The 18374-nt window shown below is 37.4% G+C and overlaps 2 protein-coding genes across 8 annotated transcripts in view; one reads left to right on the forward strand and one right to left on the reverse strand.

Annotated features, from left to right (window-relative positions):
- LOC121245831 lies at positions 1–16583 on the forward strand. 5 transcript variants are annotated; one of them, XM_041143709.1, is made up of 6 exons: positions 1–120; positions 1157–1867; positions 2445–2503; positions 2882–3010; positions 6362–6497; positions 7256–7787. In XM_041143709.1, the coding sequence occupies exons 2-6, from the start codon at positions 1163–1165 to the stop codon at positions 7565–7567; spliced, it is 1341 nt and encodes a 446-aa protein (XP_040999643.1). In that variant the 5' UTR covers positions 1–120; positions 1157–1162; the 3' UTR covers positions 7568–7787. The 5 variants fall into 5 exon arrangements, with proteins under 5 accessions (XP_040999643.1, XP_040999644.1, XP_040999642.1 ...); XM_041143708.1 differs by lacking the exon at positions 1–120 and adding an exon at positions 149–657; XM_041143706.1 differs by lacking the exon at positions 1–120 and adding an exon at positions 149–343.
- The window catches only part of LOC121245830 (beta-amylase 7), a 13140-nt gene continuing 11342 nt past the window's right edge, over positions 16577–18374 (reverse strand). For all 3 annotated transcript variants that reach the window (XM_041143703.1, XM_041143705.1, XM_041143704.1), the window contains 3 exons: positions 17954–18172; positions 17516–17735; positions 16577–16908 (listed from right to left, as the gene is read on the reverse strand). In XM_041143703.1, the coding sequence (XP_040999637.1) occupies positions 16880–16908; positions 17516–17735; positions 17954–18172 (468 nt within the window). In that variant the 3' untranslated portion in view covers positions 16577–16879. The remainder of the gene's footprint in view (positions 16909–17515; positions 17736–17953; positions 18173–18374) is intronic.

The raw sequence follows: 18374 nt of genomic DNA on the forward strand, positions 1-18374 counted from the left end.
AAAATAATGTTACACCTACCAATTGGCAGGAAGAAAGCTATACGATTACACCTACCAATGATTATAGCAAGAAGGTAGATTCTTGAAGCCAACCGAAGAGGAAATGGGTTTGACTTGCAGGTACTGCATAACTTGAAAACTCTATCCTCCTCATCTCTCTTTCGATTTCAATCTTCTTCCAGTCCCTCTCTTCCTCTCTTCCTTTCTATTTCCTCTTTTTCTTATTTATTTATATATATAGTATTGTTAATTAGTCTTCAGCTGAATTCCATCGAACAAGCCCCTATCGCAAGCATCTCTAAGGAATCTAACTTTGCCCGTTTGAACCGCCACCAAAACCTTTGTTCGTTTCTAGTGATTTTCCAAATCTCTTAAGAAAAAAGTGCAGCATAGTGCTTCTATGTCATTGTTTTGTAATGTATCGTAATGGTCCAAGTAATTATGCCCGGTGTGCTGCTTCAGATGCTGTTCTAGATCGCTTAAGACCATAAATCTGAGTCTTTGTTTGAAATTTCAGAACCTGAGTGTCCATCAGTTTTAAATTTCCACTAATGGGTTTGATCAGTGCTGGTTAAAGTTGTATTCTTTAGCTGAAATTCACTTCCGCGCACGTTACAAATTCCCACAAATGGCTTCAAATGTTCGGTGTTGTATTAGGTGGTACATGCACTTTGGGTTTCATATATCTGTATCTTTGCTTGATACCTTAAATCCTCCATGCAGTGTTTAGTGTGCTGTTATTATCAGCTCATCTTTCATCTCGAAAAGAAGTATTTTGCCCTCGGAATCATCTATTTCTATCACTTCCACCTGTACCAAGCCTAAGTTTTTCTGTCATAGCAAAGAAAGAGAGATGAAGGCTCAAGTTTTTCGTTGCTCAATTGTCCTCAACTATAGGATCCATCTATCACTCTCCATGCTGGTTCATATATTTAGTTTCTTCAACTTTTAACATAATATATGTTTGGTAAATTTAGGTGCGTTCACATTGATCCTGGATACTTCTCACTCAATTTTCAAATACTGTTGCTTTCTCCATGTTAGTTTAACATTTCAAGAACCTGATATTTAGACTTAACTTATGCATGATTTATTCAAACATTATGTACTTTTGGAGTCATGTTCCTTAATATCTGTTAACGTGCTTGCTATATAGGTGTCTATGTCAATTGCCTGTGGCCTTCCCATCCTTGAGGGCGTATACTGTCTGGCCTGTGCTCGCTGGGTGTGGCAGAAATGCCTCTATACCGCTGGCCATGAAAGTGAAAACTGGGGCGTAGCTACAGTTGAAGAATTTGAGCCTGTGCCTCACCTTTGTCGCTTAATCTTAGCTGGCTATGAAGATGATATTCTTAGCCCGCTTTGGGCTCCTCCTGGAGGTTATGGAATTAATCCCGAGTGGGTAGTCGTACGTAAAGATTATGAAGAAACTGTAGGCCATGTTACTCCTTATATGATTTACCTTGATCACGATAAGGCTGATATAGTTCTAGCTGTTAGGGGACTCAATTTAGCTAAGGAAAGTGATTATACAGTTTTACTTGATAACAAATTGGGGCAGACTAAATTTGGTGGTGGGTATGTCCACAATGGGCTGTTAAAGGCAGCAGGGTGGGTTTTCGATGCAGAGTGTGAGGTTTTGAGGGAATTGGTTGAGAGGAACCCGAATTATACCTTGACATTTACTGGTCATTCTCTAGGAGCAGGGGTGGTTGCACTGTTGACAATGGTGGTAGTTCAGAATCATGGAAAATTAGGGAACATTGAGAGAAAGAGGATCAGATGCTATGCTGTAGCTCCTCCTCGGTGTATGTCACTAAATTTGGCTGTCAGATATGCTGATATTATCAATTCTGTTGTACTCCAGGTATCATCATCACATTTCGTTCCATTTTAGATATTTGTGCTTTTTCATCCATAGTTTAGTTCATTTTTACTTGGTTATGTTAGAATAGAAGTGTCATTTTCTCGGTGAACCAAGATAAGTTGCATGCATTGTCTTCATATTATAGTTTAGTCAACATGTATTTGGTAATATTTTTTATATTCTTATTCATAAGAATAATTTTAGAAATATGTATTGTCAACTTCCTTATGGTATAAAGAAAAATTAGTTGTATTAAGCTACAGAAGCATCATGGAATAACACATTCAAAACTTCCTAATTTTATAACTAATTTTTTAGAGATGGCCATCATGTGATGGGGTGAAAAATTAGAAGAGCAGAACATCTTGAAAAGCACAAGTTATTAATTTGATGACTAGTCTTCATAGAGGCAATAGATTTGCAAAGGCAAGATGGATGAGTTGCTTAAGGGGTTTAAATGTCATTAAAAGATTACTTTCTTTTCCAGTAATATATTATGATTTATACCAATGTTCTTTCTGTCTATGGCCGACTGTTTGTGCTAAAATTTTTAATACGAGTTATCTTAATGACGCAGGATGATTTCTTACCTCGGACCACCTCTGCCCTGGAAGATGTATTTAAGTCACTTATCTGGTAAGGAGTAGTATGTCATAGTTTACCTTTCTTTCATTTGGTAGTTCCTAGCATGCATGACCTAAGTGTTTTCAAAAGTAAGTTTCTTTCAACCTTTTAATCATTGTGAACCTTTACTTTTTCTTCCCCTTCTTCGTTTTGCGGTGTGTGAGGGGGGGGGGGGGGGTGGTGGAAAGAGAGGGAGTTCAAAGATGTGCCCCTCTTTATTTTTCTGAACAAGGGCTGGGCAGGCTTCTTGAGGGATGCAAGAACAATTGATACAAGAAAGGAATGCTTTCATAACCATGACTTTAGTCAGTTGCTAATCTTATTCTCTTTTACAATTCAGAGTGCACTGTCCAGATGAGATTCTAAGTTGCATTTTTTTCATTCTGACAGTTTGCCATGTTTACTGTGCCTAATGTGCCTGAAGGATACATGCACACTGGAGGAGAAGATGCTTAAAGATCCAAGGCGGCTCTATGCACCCGGTCGTCTTTACCATATTGTTGAGCGGAAGCCCTTAAGGTATAATAGGGTTAAGTATTGAGAATTATATGCCCAAACATTTCCTCAATTAAAAAGAGGCACTGACTTGATGTTTGCATGTCCTTTACTGAAGACCAGCAAACTCATAGCTGATGTAGTGAGTATATAGGAGCAACTGAGGAAGAGTAGAAGTTTTTTTTTAATAGTCGTAGTAGAAGAGATCAGTGACTGTTGGTTAGATTGCATATCTGGCTGCTTTGTTTATCTAGGTGTGTTGCCAATTTGGTACATGCAGGAAACATTCTCCTGGAAGATTGCCACGGTTTGCTGGCACTCTTTGTGCATGCCCCCCCCCCCCCCCCCCCCCCCCCCCCCCCCCCCCCCCCCCCCCCCCCCCGCGGGAGCATCCCTCTCTCTCTCTCTCTCTCTAATTCTTTTGGAGTGGGTGGGGTAATCTAGTAAGCTGAGTATGGACTTGGCTTCACTGCTTCACTAAAGGTGACCTATGCCACTTGACAATCACTTTCATGAGCTTCTACTCCTCTGCTCTAGTCATCAAGGGTCTGTGAACCTGTATTAATCCAGATTGAGTTTAGGAAGTGATGAATGAGATCTCTCATTGCCTGGGAGAGAGAAGTTCTTGCCCTTTATAATGACTCCAAATTTCCAAGGGGCACCAACTGCCCTTTATTTTTTTTTTTTATCAGTCTAACTTAAATAAAACCCCTCTGGACATAAAGCAACCAATAGGATATTGTAGTACTCTTCTCACCCTTCAATGAATGAATGGAAGGCCGTGCTTCACTTTCCCTCAATCAATCAAAAGAAGTCCTTTCCTAATTATTTAAAAAAAAAAAAAAAATTATTTGGGTTGTTACAAATATTATCAGTGCCACGTAAAAGAGATCCATAAATTATAATACTGGTGAGAATTTATTTAAAACCCTATAAACTGAACCTAACAAAATGCCCTTGACATCATCATAAATCAAAGCTAAACAACTATGTTGAACACTTGTTGTAGCTTGACTAAGTCATGGTCTCCAATACTAGTTTTGGCTTGCCAACTCATCTTTATCATCAACACTTGGGACATTTAAAACTTAAAAACAAAAAGCAAAATGAATTGTACAGTCCTAAGATGTGCAAGCCTTGCATTAACACCTGGAAGTTGGAATCCACATGAAAAAACTCACATTTTCATGGTGGACCCACTTCTTTTTCAAAGGTACTGTGTGGGGCTTGCACACCTTAAGACTATATCTAACATTACTTTTTATGCCCAGTAGATAAGGATTAGCAATCTCAAGGGTCCCATTTAGGTTCCCGTGACCACAAGTGAAACCGCATCTAGGATATGGACATCACTCAATAAACTAGGTGCACTTAGTTGAGCCATTCCTGCTGGACCATACAATATAGCTACCCCGCCCTTTAGCCTCGGTACCATTGCACATCAGTCATAATGCCAGGAAAACATTTTTAAAACCTACATGCATTCATATATTCGCTTCCTTTTCCTTTTCTTTCATCAAGTTTCATAAGGTATTTATTAATTTTTATTACATATCACAAGGCGGAAGCATGCACATAAAATCATTTGTATTCAAACTCGTTATATTGCATGTATATATGTATGTATATAGCTTTGGATGCATAAGGAGGGCTGACAAGAAAGGGTACATTATGCTAAAATCCTTGAAAACATTTTTGTGCAAATCATTGCATTGACAGTTCGAAGAAAAGAAGGTTATGATCATATTTACTTACCTTGTTTCCTTAGCTTGCACAGTAACAATTTTTCTTTAGCAACCTAGAGAAACACTCACAGTCACTCAAATTATTCATTGCATACATGTTTCCAATGTTTGAACTTGCTACGCATGCCTTTACAGTAGGACAAATCCGGATCTTTGCTTAATACTAATGTTTTCTTTGAAATACAAACTCTTTTCATGGATGATCACTCAATCCCACTGATGATCGACGTACCATACGTACAATATGATATGTTTTCATGCCCTTTAGTGTGCCAACCTCTAAACCTTGCTCGGCTTTCATCCTTTCCATGGTCATTAAGCCATCCATTAGGCTTAGCAGGTTTTTATTCTAAACCTAAGGACTTGCTGTAGCTATTCCTTTAACTCAGCTCCTGAACAAAATGGTAGGGGCACTTCATCTAGAAATTCCAGCATAGATTTTGAAGCTTGTGTGGTTTGTCTTCACAACAAAATCGAAGATGGCAGCCTGCTGCAGGCCTCATGTGCATTCTAAGGCTTTAAGATTAGGTGTGGTCTCTGCTCCAAAAGTGTACTTTGAGACCTCATCCAACGCTGCTTAGTATGTGTTTGCATGCTGTCAACCAGCTGTCTGATGGGTGCTTGATTTACTACACTTCTTAGATTGGTCCTGCACATTCACCACTTGATTCATTGAAAGATGACTCTCATCATGGGCTTAAAAGCCATGGTCTTAAAAGACTTCATGTGGTTTCCTTGGAAAGCCCTACAGCAGCCTCTATGAGTGGTAACTTCGATGCAGAATTTCCATAGGGGCTGAGACACACTCTTTTATGACCCTAACAAGTGAAATTGAACCTCCTGCACATTGTTGCATTATAATTAAATCAATTATTATATCCTTTAAACAGATTTTCAAACAAAAACATGATAAATAACTAAAATTCATGCTTCTGATAACAATCTATAGTAGGATTATATTCATGGACCTTGAAAATTAGCATATTGCGGAATGGCTTGACAAGGACATTAAGGATTTAAGAGGGGGAGATTGTAATATCCCAGATTGAGTGTAAGAGGTGGTGAATGAAATCCCACATTGCTTAAAAGGGGGAAGTTCTTTCCCCTTTTTTAGCATAGACCCATATGTGGCCTGAACTTTTCTTGGATTGTTGCAAAACCAATGCCGAGCACTGATGCTGGAATTATTATGGATTCATGGCTGTAAACACAGAGCTCAAATAGAGCCTCTGAGGACCAACTAGTCATGAAGTAAAGTTATGGGCCATCTACACTCATTCCCTATGAGTCGAGAGATAATGAGTTAATTGAAAGAAGAGACAATAATGTCAGAATCACCAAAATGGAAAAAATGTTGAGAAATGACTGCATGGGAAAGGATATTTGTAATCTAATAAATGCTTCTTGTACTAATTTGGAGATCGTGGTATCTTAAACCTGTTTTAAGGGCAGTTATGAAATGATGTCAGATCAATGCACATAAGATCAACAAATTTCATTAGTTAAATGCCGTCTATCTCATGTCCACACTTTTAAGGTGGGGTTAGTTAAACTATGGACTTTTAAGGTGGGATTAGTTAAACTGTGGCACTAGCTTGGCTTCATTTACATTTTCTTTTCCCTGTTGCAGGTTAGGAAGATTTCCACCAGTTGTGAGGACTGCAGTACCCGTGGATGGGAGGTTTGAGCACATGGTTATTTCTTGCAATGCAGCTTCCGACCATGCTATCATTTGGATAGAGAGGGAATCACAAAGGGCTCTTAACGTAAGTTACTAGGCAATAGGATTTAGCCCTGGAGACAACTTTAATACCACAGTTTTCAGCACCCACTGGCGTTTCTATTTGACCATATGATGGAAATTTCTTGAGTCATTTGGCCAAAATGAAAGACGTATATTTATAACGAAGAGTCTCGAAAGTATATGATTCTATCACTTTGTGTTTAATTAGCCGCTCTTGTTCACATTATGTGACAATCGATACCACCACACCTTTTTTCCCCTCCTTGGTTTGGATGATAACTATGCTTAAGGAGTTAGGTCCTACATCCACACCTTAGACATGAAAGGTTAGCCATTAGATAGGATGCATGTGGACAACTACCTGCAAGAAATTTATTCTATTTGCCTTTTCAATATTATCTCTAATGCTTTCCTTTTGTTATCATTTGATAAATCTATTTGGCTTTTGCTGGTTTTTTATTTATGTTTACTTTTCAAATCGTCACCTATAAAAAAAAAAAAAAAAAAAAAAAAATCAAATCACTGTCACAAGCTTGTGTACACCTTGTCCAAAATCTTAAGATAGATTATGCTGCTCTGCTAAATTTGATATGAATCTATATATTCCAGCTAGTTCAAGTTAAAATAATCGAATCCCTTTCCAGTATTTCAAAATTCTCCTCATTATCTAAAATTAAACTCTCTAATAAATGTTAATCCCATCTCTTTACAGTTGAGAGAATTTCTAAATACCACTTGTAGTTTGCTGTGGTTTTGAAACATTATTTCTGTTGAATTCAGTTAATGCTAGAGAAAGATAAGATTATGGAGATTCCGCCAAAGCAGAGGATGGAACGACAAGAGTCTCTTGCACGAGAACATAGCCAGGAATACATGGCTGCCCTTCGGAGGGCCATTTTATTGGATATCCCTCAGGCATACTCCCCTTCTGCATATGGAACATTTCAGGAAATGGAAGGTGAGCACTCCAGCAGATCAAGCAAGGGAATCTCATCATTATCCTCCAAGAAAAGGAAGGAAAGTTGGGACGGATTTGTTGAGCGTCTGTTTGACGTGAATGAGTCTGGTGACATGGTGTTCAAGATGCAATAGATGATCGAAGGAATTTCACATTGTAACATAGACAACAAAATTAAGTCATTCTTTGATTCATATCAAGCATCCTTTGTTGGGGTGCATGATTATGTCCGAGTTCAATAGGAGGATATCTGCGAAGGGCATGAAAGGCTGCGCATGAATGTAATGTCCAGCTCTGAACAAAATGCAAATGAGAATTTCAATCTTTAATGTCCTTTAGGCCACAATTCTTTTAGTCCCCTTTCTGATATGACCTTGACTGTCAAAAGTTTGGCAATCGACTGCTGTTGCAGCAAGGGAACATATAAAGGGAATGAGTCTATATATCTTCCGCAATGTTACAACAATTTAACATGCACAAACTACAGTGTATAAATGGGAAGGTAAAAATTTAGAAAAAGAAAACAAGGAGAGAGTTTACTAGACACCATGCTAATTTTTATAATGACTGGGTTCCTTTCGTCTTCCCTTCTTGGTGCTTCTTGCTGGGATTAATCTTTAATCTATTTTAGAGTCAATTTGTTTCTTTTATTTTTCCTATTTGTTAGTTCTTGTTATTAGGTGTGGTTCTGGTCATTTTGATGGGGTCGTGCCGGAAGTTTCTCATTGATCAAAAGATATTTGAGTTGAAACATGAAAATGATCAGTGGTGGAGAATCATGGAAAGCAGTTGTAGGGTCATTAAATTTATTTCCATTGATGTTGTAGCGATGGATTAGTTGGCATCGGCGATGGGAGCTTGTGGTGCATAAACTGGATCTTCTGAGTTCTTTAGAACTCGCAGAAAAGGGAATCAGGTGTTGGTGGTGTAGAGGTGTCATAATAGATATGGTTGGTTTTTTACGTTGTCAGAAATTGGGCATGAGAAGAGGCTCGGGCTGATTGCGGTGCCAAAAGGGTTGAAGGGTGAGGGATGGAGGAGGTTTGGGAGAAAATCTGAGAGAGCCAATTTTGTGTTCCTCTATTTCGGTTGAGAAGAACAGAGCTCAGGAGAAGGTAGCTTCTTCTTCTCAGGTGGAAGCGGGACGAAAGGGCTCTTTTGTGGAAATACTGATGTACTCGCCGCCGAGGATGGAGGTTAGTAGGGAGGTGCGTGGGGGTGTTGGGGGGGGGGGGGCTGGTGGGAAGTTGGTGCAGCTATATTCGAAGTTAAAGCAATAGGCGATTCGTATTCCTAAGGGGGATGCTCAGTTCTCCAAGAAGGAGTTGTCAGGGAAAGGGGAGGAGTTGTCGTTTAAGGCCATGCATGAAGTGTTATTGGATATGAAGAATAAAGTTGAGTTTATACTGAAGTAGGTTGAGTTGGGCGTGGGCATGGGCATGGGCCTCTCGGACCTAGAGATTTTTATAATGAATCTGTGGATAAGCTGAACAGTGCGAAGGGGACTAGGCCGGACTCTGGCGTGGGCTATAAGGGAGCTGAAGATTTGAAGGGAAAAAAAGAAATGGTGGGCTGGGTTTGGATAAAAGCCAAAAACGAGTGTGGAGGGTAAATGGTCGTATAGATATTTCAGTATCAAAAATATCGGCCACGACTTCTTTCTCCTCCCTACCGAAGCCAATTTTTGAGTCGATGGTTCTAGATCTGGTGCAAAAATGTTTAACGGTCACTGACAACCTTTCTAGTGGTTTGGTGGACTTGATTCCGTTGATGACAGTAGAGATGGCGAGATTGTTGAAAGATACGACGACTGTGAAGTGTCAAATGGAGGGATCTTTAATCCGTTAATCTCTTTAGACCTTTTGGTTAATGGTGTTCATCTGATGGAACCGATCCCAAGTTTGTTGATGCAGATTCTGCAGTTGAGGGGATTCGGCAACAAGTGTTGGTTGAAGAGATTAACAGAGATTATGGAGTTTCATTTGAGAAGATTTTTGGTGGTTTGCAGGTGGTTAGTTCTTCTGAAGATGTGTCAATGGAAACTAATTTATAGATGGCGTTAATTGAGGGAGATTGTGTTGAGGAAGAGATGGGCAGTTCGATTCCTTTACGTACTCTTTTGCCTTAGTCCTCAACCAGATTAGCTTCGGATTGGGTTTTAAAAAAAGTGGAGGAATTATAGGCTTGCGTGGGGATATCTTGTGAAGGATATGAAGAGCAATTTAAGACTCTTCTTGTTGCAATTGAAGCTGGACAGTTTACAACCTTGAAGTCAGCTACAAAGAAGAACATGAAGTTAAAACAGTTAAAAATGCTCTATTAACTACGATAATAAAGATGGAAGTGTGGGGAGAGATAGATTGAAAGGGAGGACGTTTATACATCACATTAAGCCTAAGACCTCCCTTGGAATGTAAGAGGGATCAATGATATTGATAAGCGTCTTGGCATCAGATCTCTCATTCGTAGTTGGAAAATTGATATCATATGCTTTCAAGAAACAAAGCTGAGTTTTATTTATAGAAGTATTATTCGTAGTTTGTGGGGATGTTCTTTTGTGGGTTGGAATTATTCTACTTCTTTGGGAGATTCAGGAGGTGTTTTGTTGATTTGAGACAAAATAATGGTAGAGTTAGTGGATAAAAGTATTGAGAATTTTTCTGTGGCATGTTCTTTTAAAAATATTGAGGATGGGTGAAACTGGGCTTTTGCGGGAGTTTATGGGCCAAATGTGGATAATGATAGAAGTTTCTTATGGGAGGAATTAGTGGGTTTGTATTATTTGTGGGGTTTGCCTTGGTATATGTGTGGGGACTTCAACATAATTTGGTTTTCAAGTGAGAGGGCGGGAGTATCTACTTTGTCTTTGGTTATGGAGGACTTTTCGAAGCTGATTTTTGACCTGGATCTTTTGGATCTTCCCCTGGTTGGGGGAGTATTTACTTAGTTCAATAGTAGAAGGTGGTCAAGACTGGATAGATTTCTAGTCTCTCCATCTTGGGAGACTCATTACTCGGAGTTATGTCAAAAGTGATTGCCTAATGTTTGCTCTGATCACTTTTCCATCCTACTCGATTGTGGTGGTATACATTGGGGTAGGTGTTATTTTAAGTTTGAAAACATGTGGCTTGAAGCTGATGGATTTGTTGATAAGGTGAGGAGTCAGTGATCTTCTTATCAGTTCATGAGAACTCCTAGTTTTACACTGGCAGGTAAACTTAATACTTTGAAGGCTGATTTAAAGAAGTGGAATAGTGAAATTTTTGGGAATATAGATTTGCAGAAAAATTCTCTTTAGGAGGAGTTGCATGATTTGGAGGTTAGGGAGGAGAATGAGGCTATGAATGATGAGTCTTTGTTAAGGAAGAAAGAAGTGGTGTCCGAGCTTGAGAAGACATTATTGATGGAAGAAATATCTTGGAGGCAAAAATCGAGGGTCCTTTAGTTAAAAGAGGGGGACAAGTGCACTAAAGTTTTTCATAAAATGGCCAACTCACATAGGCGTAATAATTCTATTGAGTTACTCCATTATGAAAGAAGATTTGATTCAGATTTTTCAAAATTTTTATTCTTTTCACAAGTTTGAGAAGTGTCTTAATGCCGCCTTTATTGCCCTCATTCCTAAGATCTCCGAAGCCTCTAAGTTGAGGGATTTCCGCCCCATCAGCCTGGTAAGTGTGATCTACAAGATAATCTCTAAGGTTTAACGCAAATCGCATGAGTACGGTGATGGATAAGATTATTTCTAAGCCCAAAAATGCTTTTGTTCAGGGTTGGCAAATACTTGATTCAGTGTTGATTACTAATGAATGCTTAGATAGTCAGCTGAGGGAGGGTGCCTAGAGAGTTCTTTGTAAGCTTGATCTGGAAAAAGCGTACAATCATGTGAGTTGGGATTTCCTTTTCTACATGCTCAAGAGATGTAGTTTCAGGGATAGGTGGTATGGGTGGATTAGACACTGTGTATTGACTACTAGGTTTTTAGTGTTCGTCAATGGAAATCCTTGTGGCTTTTTTCAGAGCTTGAGGGGTTTGAGATAGGGGGATCTGTTATCTCCTTTTCTTTTGTTATCATTATGACGGTGTTGAGTTGTATGGTGGAGGTTGCTATAGGGGGATTTTCTTTCCCGTTTTTCAATGGGAAATGTTAATAATGGAACTATCTCAATTTCCTATTTACTATTTACAGATGACACTATTATCTTTTGTGATGCTGATCGTGAGTAGATTCAAGCTTTAAGGGTTTTGTTATTATGTTTTGAAGCTGTCTCGGGCCTTAAAGTGAATTTAGGAAAGTCGGAGATGGTTCCGATGGGGGATGTGCAAAATGTCAATTGCTTGGCGGAACTTTTGGGTTGTAAAGTTGCTTCTCTTCCTATAAAATATCTTGGTCTTCCATTGGGAGCATCTTTCAAGGCTATGAATATTTGGGATGGGATTGTAGAGAAGACTGAGAAAAGATTGGCGAGTTGGAAGTAACTATATTTATCAAAAAGGGGTAGAATCACTCTAATTAAAGGCATCATTTCCAACCTTCTGACTTATTTTCTTTCTTTATTCTCATTACCTATAGGTGTGGCAAAGCGGGTTGAGAAGTTATTTCGATCCTTTCAGTGGGGTGGAAAGGGAGAAGAAAATAAATTTCATCTTGTGAGCTAGAATAGAGTTTGTTGTCCTATTGTTAATGGAGGTTTGGGGGTTCGAAATTTGAGTAGTTTAATTAGGCTTTGTTGGGAAAATGGATGTAGAGGGAGGTTATTGATCGGAAATATAGGAGTGATTAGGGGGTTAGGTGTTCTAAGGAGATTAAGGGGACTTATGGTGTGTGTCTTTGGAAATTTATTAGAAAGGGGTGGGAGGATTTTGTTAAACATATTAAGTTTGATGTTGGAGAGGGTTCAATGATTCATTTTTGGTTTGATGTTTGGTGTGGTGACTGTGCTCTTTTTATAATTTTTCTGGCTATTTTTCGAATTGTTGCTAATCAGTAGGCATCAGTTTCATATTTGATAATTCGTTCTAATGGAGATGTGCAATGGGATATTTGTTTTATTAAAGGTGTTCAGGATTGGGAACTTGATAAGATTGCGGATTTTTTTGGGTTTTTGTATTCTCTGGATATTGGAGCAAATGGGAGGGATAAAATGTTGTGAAAGCATACGAGGAGTAAAACATTTTCGATTCGGTCATATTATAAGGTATTGACATTTTTTTTTATTATTGGAAGGAGGACGGAACCTCCAAAACTTCATTGAAAATCCCTCACTTGTGGTGGAGGAATACCGTGGTTACAATATATAAAAAATATTTAGCAAACCCACAAAACTAACAAAGGAAACAATGACTAACCAATAACGAATGAACCAATCCACCAAAAAATTACAAATTACCGAAACCGTAAATAAGGCAAGGACCATTTGTCAATATGCAGCAAGCCTCTTAGTCTAGTCGGGAGAAAACTTCCAACACCAAGATTAAGACAAGAATTCCAGGCACCTTCCTTTGCAAAGAAATCCGCAACCATGTTCCATTCTCTATAAATATGATAGATCTGATTATCAACTTCTTTTAGGAGATCAATCACCTTTTCCCAAAAATCCCATAGATACCAATGAGAACATTCCCCACGTTGAAACCAAGAAACAACCATTAAAGAATCAGTTTCAACACACAAACCCGATAGACCCAACTCCTTACACAACCAAAGACTATCCCTTAAGGAAAAAAATTTTGCGATAATGTTCAATTGTACATTATAATGATGAGCAAATCCCGCAAAAAAAAAAAAAAAATCCCTTTATCAGTCCTAATCACACCACCCCCTGACATACCTGGGTTTCTAAGTGAGCAACCATCAATATTTAATTTCCAGCCACCCAAAGGATGAGGTTGCCAAGAAAAGCTCTCACCTTCGACATTCGGCCAGGAATGATAGGACAACTAATACTTCTTAACAAATCTTGATCAAAACTGGAACATGGAGACAACTTCATTTGTTTTGAAAAAAAAAATCTGGATCTGAAACACAATCACTAAAGTAATTTGCTTCCAAGAGGCAACACCACATTCCATTCTAGCCTTACACCGAGAAATTCACAATGCCCAAATAATAAATATTGACAAAATACCACGCAAAATAGCATCGCATTTCTTTTCCGTGGAAGAGTATTTTGGAGGGCTCATGTGCTTTTTAAAGTTGCTTTTTTTATTTGGACAGTATCGTTTGGAAGTATTTTGACGATTGATAATTTGAGGAAGTGTGGCTTGATTGTTATGGAGTGGTGGTTCATGTGTAAGAAATATGGTGAATCAATGGATCATTTAGTTCTACATTGTGAGGTGACTAAGGCTTTACGGGATGGTGTACTTTGTAAAGCTGGGCTAGTTTGGGTAATGCTTAAGAAAGTAGTGGATTTACTTACATGTTAGAATAGGCTTCATAGTTGTCCTCAAGTGGCAGCTAGTTGCATGTAAGATGATTCCTTTGTATATTATGTGATGTATTTTGTTGCAAAGGAATGATCGGCGCTTTAACAATAAGGAGCGCATTGTAGAGGAAATCTGAAATTGTTTGTGTTCTCCTTGCTTCAATGGTTTTCTGCTATTGTACTTAATGGAAGGTCTGCTCATGAGTTTTTGTTTTTGATTTTGTTTTATGCTTCTAGAATGTAATTAGGTGTTTCTTTTGTATACTTCCTATATACATGGATTTGTCTATTTCATTCGACGAATAAAAGTGTCTTTCTTACTTATAAAAAAAAACTAGAAAAGAAAATACAGTGTTCTCATTTCCTACCTACTGCGTCTCTTCTAAGGGTGTAAATTGGTTGGTCTTGTTCGGATTCGATCCGTCATTTTCCTAGACCAAACCGAACCGAACATCCATAGAAACCGGACCGGACCGGTAGCTATCGGTCCGATCCATCGGTCCGATCCGGTCGGTCTAGCCTAATTATTTTTTATTTTTTTTCAAATAAATTACTAAAAAATTGTTTAAATTAGTAAAATTAAAATTAAGTGAATTATTAATATGTATTATGTAACTAACTCATTAAAAGATTATTTAACTATAATTATATTTATGATATTGATAGTTACCATTTACTAACTTAGACTTTACTCTTTGGTATGCATAATTATTAATAATGTCATACATTATATATATGGTTAATGAATATCAAATAATTTCATTATACACATATTATTCATGCTTGCTTGCAACTTGGGTATTTAAAAAAAAAAATTACCTAATTACTTTAATTAAGTGTAAATAGTAGAATATGTATGACTGTATGATGCATTAACTATATACATATAATGACATAAACTATCATATGATTTATAATTTATTATTAATTGATAACATATATTATTTTATATGGTCAATAATGATAAATTAGATGAAAATTACATCATTCTTATATAATTATTATATAAAAATAATATATTAAATAATATTAATGGTGAATTGGTGATAGGTTAGTTAATTGATATATCTTATTATATATTAGTTAATTACAATTTACAATAATATTTGTAATTGCTTTATATTTATTTACAACCTTTTTTTTAAAAAAAATAATAGTCATTAACCACTCGAGACGAGGTCCCGACCCAAGTTTATTGAAAATACCCCTCACTTATGACGGAAGAATACCGTGATAACATAACAAACCTAAAGGCAACGTGACCGACAACTACCACCCAAATAAGCAAAAAGGGGACAAAACTCGCCTAACACAACACGTCTCAACTAGCTGTTAGAACAAAACAAAACACTCTAAAACAAGCCTAAGCTCCAAACCAAAAAACAAACTCGAGTATGCCTATGTACGAAAGGAAAGGAGACCCCACCTATCCAAGCAAAGAATCCCCTTAAAAAGACGAGGTAGCGAAGACCGCTCTTCATAAATCACGTTCTTGCCCATTTCACCCTCTCTAGCAAGAAAATCAGCTGCATTATTCCCTTCCCTATATTGATGAAGCACCATGAAATTCACCCCTTCTAGAGCTGCCAATATTTACTTACAACTTAGTTACTTAGATATTGTAACAAGAAATTTATCTAATAACTTTAATTAGATCATAGATATAGATGTCAATAATTAGTTAATGATTATAGGTTAATTAATAGAATATTAATTTGTACTTGCATATTTAAAATTTTATATTGTTAATTGTAATAGATTAGATGAAAATTGCATGATTAATTATACAATTATTATATAAAATAATATATAAAAAATATTTTTAAAATTAAAAACATTTTTTTTATTCGGTCGGTCTGATCCGGTCTAGTCCGAGAAAACCCCACCCCAAGACCAGACCGAAAATCGAAACTTTAAAATTTCTTGGACTGAGACCGACCGGTCCCAACTTCGGTCCGGTCCAGACCAAAGTGGTCAGTCCAGTTGGTTTCTCCGGTCTAGACCAACCGGCTTACACCGTTACTCTCTTCTCTATGTTGAAATTCGCTACTTATTATTTTAAGTTATTATTCAATTATGGGTATATTTTGTTTTCCCTACATACTTACTACCTCCTCCTACATTGGGAACCCAACAGAGTTTGTATTTTCCTTTTCCTCTTTATCGGTGAATTATACTTTTTGGCTCTCATTGGTCCTTTTGGGCTTCCGAATAGTCCACTAGGAGATGCACCGACTCCTCATTTCAGGTGGTCCTGCTCACGTTGGTCTAAAGCCACCTATCCAATGCACAATATTTATTTCTCATAGAAAAGGAATAGTATTTCAGTAAGTAAAGAAACATCCAAAAATAAACTGAGAAAGACATTGGATATGCGGAAAAAGTTGGGTCGTTACACAGCTTCTCCCTCCATGGTGGTTTAAACAAAGAGAAATGCTTCAAATCCAAGTTACCATGCCATGCCCGTACTATGCATTGTGTATTTTTAGTTTTTTTTTTTTAAATACTAATTAAGCGACTTACTATGTCACATTTTTCAGGCTTGCCTTCAAAAGCTCGACCTCGACCAGCATTTTGTCAGCTCTAACAAAACTGCAAATGAAATCCAACTCAAGTGGACCTGAAAAAGCATCAACAGTATCTGCCAGATAATGATATATTGAATATATATACTCAGGTTAATAAACATAAGCTATGTTAGATAGCACAACTCAATGATCTAATGAAGATTCTGCATGATGCATTCACAAGGGATTGTGTTACATCTAGGTATAGATTAGTTTTAAATCTTGGCCAAAAAAGGAAAAAAAAAAAAAAAGAACAGTATAGATTACTTTTACATCTTGGCTTTGCTCTGTTTTGTTTGACTAAAAAATTAGCCCAGCCTAGTTGTCAATTACCTGTTATAGATAATAGCAACTACGAATAATATTCTCCTAATCTGCAATACAGTAACCCAAAGTTTTTGTGGGGGAGATAAATAATACACGTTCTGGTGAGGCTGCTTCTTCCATCCCACTATGCCTGGAGATCATGAACTGCCTCCCCTGCAGTGAAGATGAGACAAACCCAGTTACAATTCCGACTCACGACTGCATTCAGAATGTTATAGAGTGGTGGCCTCAATTATGTGAAACGATTCTAATTCATCTATTTAATCAATGATGACTTATGGATTCAACGCCTTCATAATTAACCTAAATACCACCATACCTAGCAGCTCATGAAGACATGCTTTATCTTCCATAAACAATTACTAATTGTGTAGATCATCCTGACTTAAAAAAAAATTAAAAAAAAATTATTTAGATCATCCAAAAATTCCTACAGGAATTAAAAAGCCAAACAGTTGTTCACTTGTTTTCGAATAAGTTGAACTGGTTCAGTAAGTGCTTGATACCCAATATAGCCAGTTTTATATGTCCAGCATTTTGGCTTCTTCATTACACCTTATATGATCTCAATTCAAGAGGAACATGTAGATTGGTTTGGTTAAAATCTGTACTGACGTAAATCTCTATTCCAGGACAAAGGCAGACACAAGGACTGATTCCCTCCCTATCAAATGGGTGCTCAAAAGAAAAGTGAAACAAATAAAACCTCAATAATTGAAACTGTCAATATTTGAAAGAAGAGTGTCTCAAGTGCTTTTACCGTGCATTCTCTTGACAAACCCTTCAAATTCCACAAAGTTTTGTTGTTCCATAAGAAGTGGACTAAGTCTAAGGTAGGTAAAGGACAAAAAATGCCTCCCATCTAGATCATTCGTAGACTTCCCATAATCTAATATCTTGTTATAACCAACTCTGTCAAGACAAGGAAGTGCATTCTCACTTGCAACTGGTATGCAAACATCCCAGGCAGCATTCAGCACCTGAAATAGACAATTAGGATGCTGATTGCCAAAAAACTCCAATAACAAATCAGCACGGTTGAATCTAAGCGACCATTTACAAAATAATTCTCCAAATATACCAGAAGAGACAGACACACAAGCTGTCTTAAAATATTCTGGCTTTCCCCAACATAATTGCAAGCTTAAATTAAGAAAATAACAAAGCTCAACAATATTTTCGAATATTTTATGCTTACTTGCCAAACTAAGCCCTCAGGATCAGCCAATGCCTCCAAGAGGTCCTCATGACGGTCTAACATTTGTACTAAAGGAAATGTGAAGTTTAAAGCAGCTCCACGTTTCTTGAGCATAGCTGCAATTGCAGCATAACCATCACGATTGCAAGAATTATAGAACCCAGCAGTTAATTCAGCAGCATGACTGGATGTCTTGTACCACCAGTGAATGCTCGGTAGCTGCTCAGCAATTAAAATATGGTAAAAAACTGAATTAACCCATTACTAGTAACTGCATTCAAAGTTCAAAACATCAGGATTCAAAAGAACTTACTGAATTAAGCCATAATGAACGAAACTACCAAGACCCAATATATGAAAAATGAATGTGCATAGCATTTTCACTTTTAGAATGCTTACTTTCATGAAAGTGAAACAATTA

The sequence above is a fragment of the Juglans microcarpa x Juglans regia genome, chromosome 1S, assembly GCF_004785595.1.
Source record: "Juglans microcarpa x Juglans regia isolate MS1-56 chromosome 1S, Jm3101_v1.0, whole genome shotgun sequence".
Classification (NCBI taxonomy): Eukaryota; Viridiplantae; Streptophyta; class Magnoliopsida; order Fagales; family Juglandaceae; genus Juglans; species Juglans microcarpa x Juglans regia.